The 11,881-nt window shown below is 35.1% G+C and overlaps 2 protein-coding genes across 2 annotated transcripts; both read right to left on the reverse strand.

Annotated features, from left to right (window-relative positions):
* Window positions 1-2,073: 2,073 nt before the first annotated feature.
* On the reverse strand, window positions 2,074-5,236 carry LOC127762667 (uncharacterized). Its single transcript, XM_052287137.1, has 7 exons — window positions 5,186-5,236; window positions 4,920-5,072; window positions 4,753-4,839; window positions 4,125-4,310; window positions 3,260-3,472; window positions 2,990-3,136; window positions 2,074-2,448 (listed from the first exon to the last, which is right to left on the reverse strand). The coding sequence occupies exons 1-7, from the start codon at window positions 5,234-5,236 to the stop codon at window positions 2,074-2,076; spliced, it is 1,212 nt and encodes a 403-aa protein (XP_052143097.1).
* A 551-nt stretch (window positions 5,237-5,787) lies between these two features.
* LOC127761083 (uncharacterized) lies at window positions 5,788-11,045 on the reverse strand. The gene is made up of 6 exons (XM_052285301.1): window positions 10,905-11,045; window positions 8,687-8,773; window positions 8,069-8,254; window positions 7,117-7,332; window positions 6,850-6,996; window positions 5,788-6,162 (listed from the first exon to the last, which is right to left on the reverse strand). The coding sequence occupies exons 1-6, from the start codon at window positions 11,043-11,045 to the stop codon at window positions 5,788-5,790; spliced, it is 1,152 nt and encodes a 383-aa protein (XP_052141261.1).
* Between the last annotated feature and the right edge of the window lie 836 nt (window positions 11,046-11,881).

Here is an 11,881-nt window from a genome sequence, read left to right on the forward strand (position 1 = left end):
ATCCTTTTCCATATACTAGTATGATTTATTTTGTTAATTTCATGTTTCTAAAGTGACATATATGATGTAGCAGCAATGCTAATTAGCGAGCATTCGCTAGCAAAGGAACTAGTGAAAACTACATCCACATATGACATATGTGCTCTCTCACTTATGTTGATACGACTCATATCTCCTATAGTGGGATATCTTAATGGCTATCCTTTGATACCTTGGCCTCCTCCTCGCCAGTGATCCCCACACTTGATCCTAGTGATGCCGATGAGGTCCCATGTCTTCATCAGATTTGGAGGCAGGTTATCAGTAGAAACTTCCATGAATTCGAGTAGAAAGTTTGAAGTCATGCGTAGAAAGATTTGAATTTTTTTTTACCTTAACCACTGCAGGCCCCCACAATTAATATATTAGAAAGAACGAAAGTTTCTTACAAACCAAAACAAAAAAAAAATAAAGTGTCTTAAAAAGTTCTGAATATTTTACTTGAAATTTTCAAAGTTGGAAAAATATTGGTTGAAAGTTTTTGAGATTTTAGTTGGAAGTTTCAGACTTTGATTCGAAAGTTTAGGGATTCTGGTATAAAATTTTTGAGAATGTTTTAATTGGAAGTTTCCACTTTTGATTTGAATGTTTAGGGATTTTGGTATATAAAAAAAGAGATTTTAGTTGGAAGTTTTAGACTTTCAACTGAAAGTTTGTGTTTCGAACTAGAAGTTTCGGGATACAAGTAGAAGATCTCATATTTGAATTGTAAAGTGTTGTTGTTCAATTTGAAAGTTTCAACAACGCAAGTAGAAAGTTTTAGAAATTCTAGATTGAAGTTTGAGAATTTGATTAACTCCCACAGCTTGCTCTAGCCTCTTGTATAGAAATAGGGAAAGGAAAACACCCCGTGTTGGAAAAGGAAATGGGCACAAGTGTTGAGATTCGGAGTATGACTCTAACCTAGATACTTCAAGTCAGGACACGCGAATCGTGTGAAAGTTACTGCTGAGTTGAAACCATTCACGACCTCGTCATCTTGCATGTGAGTGCAAATTAGCAACCCACATAAGGTACTACCTTGTAGTACAATGCAAATTTGATGATTTGTCACTCTTTGTATTGCCAACTGCCACCCTGTGAGAATGATACATGGGACTCTTCGTGCCAATGATGAGTGGGCTAGGATGGCAAATTATCTAATTTATCTAAAGAGTTGTAAATCATCAAATCTGTTGCAATACAACTATTTATTGGTGCTTCAAAGGTTGAAATGTGCGTAAGAACATATCCGTGGCACGCAATATATCTCGAGGTCCCGCTAGAATGCGTTTAGGGAAATAACGAGTTTCGAAAGAATGAATGAAGCTCACTTGCTTCTTAAAAATTAAAAAACTCATGATTGGTTGCTTCCAAAAATTAAAAAAAAACAGTGAGCGAATGGCTACCATGTGGGCCATGCCTCAGGTGAACTATTCTACACCATGTCACTGTCACTTTTTTTGCTCCGCAATGAGGTTAGGTTGGATCCTAGTGTGGGCCAAACGAAACAAACTTGTACTTGTCGCGTAGGCAGTGGGCATGCATCATGTGAGCCTCATGGGCTGGTGGCCTAAGTAGTGCATGTGACCGTGGGTAGTTGCACTGGACGCAAGAGGAGCGCGCGCGTCACGCCACCCGTGGGACCTCACTGGTAGGCCGACACCACTCTATGCCACCTCGATCGGACACCACCAACTACTCAAATGGTCCAAGCTTTGCTCCGGCAAGCCCACTTGTTAGTCCTTGGATATGGGAGCTAGCTACTGACTGGCTGGTCAAAGGAGCCTCCACTCAAAACTCCAGCCCCCGCCAACACACAACATTAATTTGCTTCTTTTTGGGACAATGAATATCTCATCAGTCTAACTATCATAGGAGCCCGAATCTGATTATTAAAAAGGAAATAGAGGGTGCATGCATGCATGCATACATGGTGTTATGTTGTTGTATGTTCCCTTTAATCCCATTATTTCTAACACATAAACTTATGTTATTACAATTTGCAAAGCACATCACTTATGTTATTACAATTTGCAAAGCACATCACATCATTTAGATGTACTTGCCTGGGCCACCATAGTATACATGCATACCATCGTTATTAAGTCCATAACCATCATAGCTATATAATTTTAGATTATTAGAAAAAGGATTGGCATTACGGATGTTTGGAGTAACAAGCTTGTTATCCTTGTCTTCAATAACTTGAATATTCCTAATAAAAGCGGCTTTGCCAAATCCTTCAGATGCGAAATGCCCACTTCCCATTTGTGGATGGTCTGAAGCAGCTGTTGGACTTTTAACATATCCACCGCAAAATGCATAATCACCTTTGGCTTTGAAGTAAGAGAATTGTGAACTTGGCCAGTATCCGATTGGTGTATTGTTTGAACCATATGCCAACCACCAGTTTTTAGTCTTTGGATCCTGAAACATAGCAAGATTAGATAGTAGATAATTAATCTAAGCTTGGCCTAGTTACATGATATGTGGTCACTGTAGTCATATTAATTTCAAAAGGCAATTAAAATAGTTTAGATTGTGCTTACTCAATTTAATATTGACATATCAAGCCTATAAATATTTTGTTTTACTGAAAGCCTATATATATATATATATATATATATATATATATATATATATATATATATTATACCCAAATGCCGAGTTTTCATAATAATCGAACACAAATATCATATAGTTCTCAATATGGGTGTGCACCATTTAATTTATCTTATCTTAATGGCGTTACAATAGAAAAGTTCAAGAAATTCTCTTTACATGCATCGGCATAAATTATTTGGCTATGAGATGGTAGAAAAAAGATTCCAACTTATCATGAATAGCTCAACTAATATCATTGTGAGCTGAACAAAAAGAATATAGCAAAAATACTTGCACATAAACTACATGCTTAGACATGGAACCGATATGACCAATCATACAAATATTAAGAATATAATATTACCTTAAAAATAAGAACATTTATTACATATTGTGGTCCATTATAGACAGATATGGGATTGATTCTTCCTCCAAGACCAACACTGTGACTAACTTGCATGAAACCAGGGCAATTGTGATCACTGCAACTCTTGTTCAATTCTTCATTATCCTATCATTAGAATTTATTCCAAAGTCAGCAAGGAACTGTAACAAATTATATTTGTAATATCCGGGTTATCAAATTTATATGGTCCATCATAGATGGTTACTGAAGAAAATGTTTATGTCTCACCCAACGAATATGGAACCTAGCAAAGCTATCACCACTTCTTGGATATACACAAGACCCGGCACCTATACCAATTTCGTTGGTACCTTTTGGGACAACACTAATTTGTATCCATGATGCACTAACATCTTTGCTATCTTTCTTCACACTTGGTTCATAGACATTTATTGATGCCTGCATGCCATATATCTCATCCCAATATTCAATTCCTGCTCCCTACAAGCAAAAATTATGATGCCTTGTTGGGATAAAAAGACTAACATAAATACTACAAAGATCAGCTGATCGAGTTGAAAATTTCCATTGCCATATCCAATGCAAGGATAACAATGTGGGGTCTAGGTTGGCAGTCATCCTCACATTGGATATCATTTTCCAATTTGTGCATGCTCAAGTGTTATTTGGCAGATTTCCCAAATCAAAGTATATATATAATTCTAATGGCATATTACACAGAAATTTCAATCTTCTAGTGTTGTCAAATAGGACCAACACTAATACATTTCCCCCAATAAGTATTAGTAATTGGATACAACAAACATATTTCAAATCTCCCTTTGGTTTTATTGAAAAAAAAAGTAAAGCTTCAGAATTAAAATAAGTTACTTATTTCTTAAAATTGCATTTGATCTCTGAATTTCTATTTTTTTATATATAATTGCTCATAAGATGGGAACATTGCACATATTTCATCTTATATTATGTCTCGTTGAGAATTTTGATGTTAGCACTCAAAGATTGAGTCGAAAATGATCATACTTCGTAAATATGCAACAATTATTCATGAGGCAATACCATACAATAGTCTATAATATCATAACCAACCTTTTATTACTATATAATTTCAAAATTTTATTAAAAAACTTACCAGCATTGGTAAATCATCATTAGCCAGTGTGCCAATATGTTGTACCATCATGTTGGACAAATTGTTGTTGCGCACTATTGGAATTGTTCCAATGGGGCAATCAATGGTAGACAATTGTGCTTGCGAGATTGCACCTACTAATGGCGATTTGATATCCATCCCTATTGGGAAAGAACTAGGTTCCATCTATTTGTCATGAAAAAACTTGATCACCGTATTCATTAAAAAAAAACTTGATCACCGTATAATAAATGACTCCCAATGCACAACCAATTAAATAGATATACACATAGAAAAATATGCACACATGATTTGAAGTGCAGTTTTCACATGTGTAGACGATGAACAATAGATACAAAAAGAAGTTTTTGTTCTTAATGTTAAATCAAAGTGTAGAGAGTGGATAAAGAACGATTCTTAAAAACAAATGTAGAAGCAAGCTATGACCTATCATGAATACAAACTAATGTAAAGAATCTTGCTATGATGATTTTTCCTACAATTTTCAGCCTATATACCATATAATTATGAATATGAAGGGACTTGCAAATATTTTTTGATTTAAAATTAAAAATATCTAAATCACCGTCATGTGATAGAAAATCAGATCTTTATGAAAGTGGCTAACCTGAATTTTATGTCCTTTGAACAATGGATGTTTCAATGATGGTTGTAGATTCACATCGACACAATCATATATGTCTCCATCTTCTACCTACTTTAATGTTTCTCTGTGCTTGTTAGCCATCAAAGGATCACTAAATGTATCCCGGAAAAAGGTATACTTGCTCATACCTGAATAGTCTTATTAACTTGTAAAGTTGTCAGGATTCGACTAGTATTTTCTCCATTGTTAATGGGTTTGAGCTCTTCTCCCCTAGTAGTTAGAACAAGATATGACAAGAGGAGAGCCAGTTGAGAAACATTGTTTCCTTTCAAGGTGGAAATCTTGAGTGGTTTGTTTCATAGCATTTAGACCATTATATAGGAAAGGTTTCACTGGCTATCATTTAAGATGTAATACATTACAATTAATGACAGATGTACAATACATTTATTACATAGAACAATCCCAGTATTAATTGCACAAGATATGGTAGAGTAAGAGCCATCTCATATTTGCACAGGCATGACTACTTCCACCTAATTAGTATTATATAAATGTATAAATGACCTTCCTGCCTAAACATGTTAAAAACAAGACCTCATTTATTGATAAGATTGGTAGCATTAAGCGAAGAAAATAGGGGAAAGTCGTCTTGAAGTTCTACAACAACCAACAAACTTATATGGGTTTCCTACAAACCTGCGTTATGGATGCTCCCAAGCTTGGCTCCGACAAGCTAGCTTCTTGGTCATGGAAAATGGGAGCTACCGGTTAGACAGTTGGAGGAGCCTCCTCTACAGTTATCATACTCCTACCTCTGCCAACAACACATCAATGGCAGAGAGAAGGAATATGCTAGCTATGTGTTATTAAGTTCCATTTGCTTCTTTGGGACAATGAGCATCTCTTCATTTTAACTATTACAAGAAATCATGATTATTGAAGAAACAAGAGGATGCATGCATTGTGTTGTCATGCCATGTATGTAACCTTTAATCCCATTATTTCCAACACAAAAGATTATGTTGTTACAGTTTGCAAAGCACATAACACCATTTAGCTATACTTGCCTGGGCCACCATAGTATACATGCATACCATTATCATTAAGTCCATAACCATCATAGCTGTATAATTTTGGATCACTAGAAAAAGGATCAGAATCACGAATGTTTGGAGTAACCAGCTTGTTATTCTTGTCTTCAATAACTTGAATATTCCTAATAAAAGTTGTTTTGCCAAATCCTTCAGAAGCGAAATGGCCACTTCCCATTTGTGGAGGGTCTGAAGCAGCTATCGGACCTTGAACATATCCACCCCAAAATGCATAATCACCTTTGGCTTTGAGGTAAGAGAATTGTGAACTTGGCCAGTATCCGATTGGTGTATTGTTTGAACCATATGCCAACCACCAGTTTTCAGTCTTTGGATCCTAAAACATGTCAAGATTAGACAACAAATACTTAATGCAAATTCTAAAGTAATATTTGGCATTGAATATTGATATGTTTGTGTAATCAAACTAAAAAACTGTAATTAATTCATCTTGATTTGAACTAGTTTGGGCTAGTTTTATTTATGTGGTCATTGTAATCATACTAATTTCAAAAGGAAATTAATATAGTTTAGATTGTTCTTACTCGACTTATTATTGATATATCAAGTCTATACATATAGTCAAACCTGAGTTTCCATGTTGATCGAGCACAAATATCGTACAGTTCTCAATCTGGGCATGCATTATGTTACAATTCTCGATCTGTGTATGCAATTATGTAATTTATCTTATTTTAATGAAACTATAACATCAAAGTTCCTTTTTAATAAATTAATTTTCTTTACATGCACTAAGATAAAATATTTGGCTTAGGAGATGATAGGGAAGGGAATTGCTATAAAAACTATGAGTTGCTTAGTTTTTAATAAATTAATTTTCTTTACATGCACTAAGATAAAATATTTGGCTAGGAGATGATAGGGAAGGGGATTGCTATAAAAACTATGAGTTGCTTAGTTTTTGAAAAACAAAAAAAATTAGCAATAATAAATTACATAAATTGCACGATTAGACATAGAACCTATATAACCAATCATACAAAATTTAAGAATATAATAACACCTTAAAAATAAGAACATTTATTACATATTGTGGTCCATTATAGATAGAGATGGGATGGATTCTTCCTCCAAGACCAACATTGCGACTAACTTGCACGAAACCAGGACAATTGTGATCAGCGCAGCCTTTTTTCAGTTCTTCATTATCCTGTCATAAATATTTATTCCAGGGTCAATAAGGAATCAAAACGAATTATATTTATAATATCTGAGTTGGCTAATTTACATGGTCCATCATAGATTCTTTCTGGCCCATCATATGCCTTACCCAGAATATATGGAACCTAGCAAAGTTATCACCAGTAAGGCTTGGAGACACACAAGACCCAACACCTATCCCAACTCCAACCGCAGCTTTTGGCAAGTTACTAATTTGTATCCATGATGCAGTAAGGTCCTCACTATCTTTCTTCACCTTTGGGTCGTAGACATATATTGATCCCCGTATTCCGTATACCTCATCCCAATATTCAATTCCGGCCCCCTACAAGAAAAAATAATCATTTATTCTTGCAAATAAAAATAACAATAATTGCAAAGACCAAATGATCAAGTTGAATGTTCCATCGGCATATCCAGTGCAAGTAAGACAATGTGGGGCCTGGGTTTGTAGTCATTCCCGTGTTGGATATTATCTTCCAATTTATGCATGTTTCAATGCTACTAGACAGATTTCACACATCATAAATACATATATATAATTCTAATGAGTTATTACATAGAAATTTCATTCACTTAGTGCTATCGACTAGCACCAACGTGGATAAACCTTCCCAAGAAGTATTAGTAATTGGGTACAATAAACTGATTTCAAATCCCTTTAGTATTATTGAAATATTATTCATTTGATCGAATATCTTGTTAAAAAACCATCAAAGTTTCAAATTTAAAACTAGTTACTTATTTCTTAAAATTGAGAGAGTTTTTTTTTTTGGGGGGGGGGGATCTCTCTGAATGTCTTGTTTTATTTATAATTGTTCTTACAGTGGGAACATTGCACATATCTTGTCTTACTATATCTCTCGCCGAGAATTTTGATGTCAGCACTGAAAGATTGATTTGAAAATGATCATACGTTGTAATTAGGTTATGAACAGGGACACTAGTTGTGCTGTTAAATGCCATATGCAATTCATGGGACAGTTCCATACAAAAGTCTATATTGTCACAGTCAGCCTTTCGTTAGTATATAGTTCAAGCATTTAACTAAAAAACCTTACCAGCATTCGTGACTCATTGCTAGCCAACTCGCCAATTCGTTGTAGAATTGTGTTGTCCATGTTGTTGTTGTGCAGTATCGGAATTGTTCCTATGGGACAGTTGAAGGTAGACAGATGTGCTTGCAAGACTGCACCTTCTAATGGCGATTTAATATCCAACCCTACCGGAAAAGAGCTTGGTTCCATCTATTTGACATGTAAAACTTTATCACCATATAATAAATGATTCGCAACGCACGACTACTTAAATAGATATCTACCTAACAAAGTGCTCCAATGATTCCAAAGTGCAGTTTCTGCGTGTATATATTATGGGCCATATATACAAAAAAAGAAGTCATAATTTTCCTTTTTTATGTTAAGGCAAAAAGTGTAGGGAGTGCATAAAGGTTGATTCTTAGAACAATCTAGAAGCAAGCTATAGTCTACCATGAATACAAACCAATAGAAAGAATTTTGCTATGATGAGTTTGCCTACAGTTTTCAGCCTACGCAGTTTGTACCATATAATCATGAATATGAAAGAACCTAAAAATATTGTTTTTTGCATTTAAACTTAAAAAAAATAAATTGACCCACCATATGAAAGCAAATCTCATGTTTATGAAAGTGGCTTACCTGAATTTTATGGTCTTTGAACACCGGATGTTTAAATGTTGTCTGTAGATTCACATCAACACAATCATATATGTCTCCATCTTGTGCCTACTTTGATTTTTGAGTAAATCGTATTAGCTGTACATGAATTTGTTAGGTGGGTGCAATCTAGTGCATGAACTCGTAAAACATTCATTTTGGTAAATGAACTAGGTGCGTGCGAACGAAGGCCAAAAGAACATAACAAGACTAATCTTGCTAATTTAAGTATTGATTAGAATGCTACATAAATATGTACTTGAGAAGAATGCTACATAAACATGCATATTTTCACTAAAATGGTTTAATAAGGCCTATAAGGATTGCACGGAGAATGATATAAAAAAAACCGAGAAATGATAAAGGGGTAGAACAAGGAATAATAAAGTATAAACCAAGTTTACAAATATAGTATGTTTCATGCTCACCTCACGTGTGCACGTCCTATCCTAACCAGCATCTAACTTGATAGAATTGGCCATGACATGTCCTTTTGGTCTTAGTTTGCACCCATCCAACAAGTTCATACACCAAAACAAGTATTTTACAAGTTTATGTAGTAAATTGCACCTACCTGATAAGTTATTGTATCACCAATACAATTTACTCTTGATATTTCCTCTTGTTTGTCATCAAGGATGCCAAATATACAACCCCTCTCCCCCCCCCCCCCCCCCAAAAAAAAACTCAAAAAGAAAGAAAGAAAGAAAAAGAATTATTTCTCATACCTGAATAGTGATATTAACTTGTGGACTTGTGAGGCTTTCATTAGCTTTTTCTCTACTGTTTATAGATTTGAGCTCTTTTCCTCCAATAGTTAGAAGAAGATATGACAAGAGGAGAGTCACTTGAAAAACATTGTTTGCTTTCATTTTGGTAATCTTGAGTGGTCTATTTCATAGCATTAGACCATTGTATATATAGGTTTAGAGGTTCCGCTAGTTTTCACTTAAGAGATACTATATTGGAATTAATGGCAGATATAAAATGCATTTAATTACACAAGAAAAATCATAGTATTAACTACACAAGATATATAGAGTAAAGACCATCTCATAATTGCACAGGTATCACTGCATCCCTCTCTTTGTTATAAATGTTTAAGTGACCTTGTTGTTGTACACACATTAAAACCAATACCTCATTTATTGATAAGATAATTATCATTAAGTGAACAAAGAGACAAATGTCTTGAATTCTATGAATACCTTCTCCGTCTGTCCAAAAGTTTAACGACTACTATGTTCCTTTTAGAGATTAAGAATAAAGAAAAAACTATGATATCTCTTATTAAATGAGTGGTGGTTAGGGAGAAGATAATAAGAGATGGTGTTTGGAGGTAAGATTGAGTAAAAATAAAATAAGGGATGGTTGGTGAAGGGAGTATTGCTCCATAAGTAGGACAAAATTTAAATACTAAAGGTTCTTATATTTTAGGGCAAATAGAGCATATCTGGATAAGAGTAAGAAATTTAAAATAAATAAGTGATTTCTTAGAATCGAATGGAGTAGATAATGTGGTGGACATCACCAGCGGCTATCGGGAGAATGCTGGCGGAAGGCCCTGGATGAACACCGGCGGCAACTGGTGAGGTTGCGAGCGTCAACCACCGTGAGTGTGATGACGGCAGCGGCGGCAATGGGCTTGAGGTCATCGTCGATGGCTCCCTAAATAACGACGTCATGTCATAAGCATGTAGGCATGTACTCCATATAAATGCAATACGTGTTAGCTGAAATGGGCAAGAGAAAAAAAAAAAGAAAAACACCCGAACCATCTAACATGACCCATAGCGGAAGGCACTACTATGCGCTCGCTCCTCATTGTGAACAGATCTGGTGCTGTAGGGGTGGCAATTTCCTTGATTGGGGGCACCCCTACGTAGAGATGAAAACAGAGCGGATAGTTTCCGTCCGCTCTGAATAAAAACGGATACGGATACCTTTCGGATCGGATAATTCTCGGATAGTTTGGATGCCGATACGAATACGAATAGTTCGGATACGGATACGAATTAAATTTAGCCACCATATGTAAGAAAGCCATCTCTTTAAGAAAGTGGCTTACATCGGATGTTTACATGCTGGTTGTAGATTCACATCAATACAATCATATATGTCTCCATCTTCTGCCTACTTTTATAATTCATATAAACAATAAAGCTAAATATAGCCCAAAGAAAAGTATTCTTGCTCATACCTGAATAGCCCTATTAACTTGTTGGCCTACGAGGATTTGACTAGAGTTTTCTCCATTGTTTATGCATTTGAGCTCTTTTCCTCTTATAGTTAGAACAAAATATGACAAGAGGGTAACTTGGAAAACGTTATTTCTTTTCATTGCATAAATCTTGAATGGTCAATTTATAGTGTAGACCACTGTATTTATATATGTTTGTAGGAATCCGATGTTGGTATTTAATAGGTAATATTTTGCAATTAATGCAAAATATATAATATATTTAATTACATAGAAAACTATCCTATTAATTGCACAAGTAGGATCGATACTTCCTTTAGGTATAAGACTGATAGCACTCATTTATTGAGAGCAGGTACAATAACAGGCTATAAGCCAGCTATAAACATATTTTAAAAAGATAAAAGAAGAGAGAGAAGAGTAGCAGGCTACAGATCTGTAGCCAGCTGCAGCATGGACTCCAAGACGTAATATGTGTATGAAAGGTGGGACCAGGTATAATAGTATAGTAAACAACTATTGTATGAATTGGCTATTACATTGACAACATTCAGAGCAAGTTTGATAATATAGCCCCTACTAGCTCCAAATTATCTATAGCCAATGTAATAGCCAATAAGAAGGACATAAAGGGAAAAAGCTGAAGACAAGTGTCAAGTAAGCACTCTAAAGTGACATGCGTTATTTGGAATGATTTTTTTTTAAAAAAAATGAACCTTTTAAATATAAGAGTAAAGTCCATCACCGGTCCCTAAACTTGTACCGTTGTGTCATCTCGGTCCCTAAACTTGCAAATCGATCGTTCAGATCCTCAAACTTGTTCGACTGTGTCATCCTGTCCTTAAACTTGCAGATCACTCATTTAGCTCCTCCAACTTGTTCAGTTGTGTCACCCCGGTCCCTTAACAGGACGGTCTAAAAATTTTATATCAAAAACTAATTCATAACTTTTTCATGTGAATGCTAATGAAGACAAA

The sequence above is a fragment of the Oryza glaberrima genome, chromosome 2 (assembly GCF_000147395.1).
Source record: "Oryza glaberrima chromosome 2, OglaRS2, whole genome shotgun sequence".
NCBI lineage: Eukaryota > Viridiplantae > Streptophyta > Magnoliopsida > Poales > Poaceae > Oryza > Oryza glaberrima.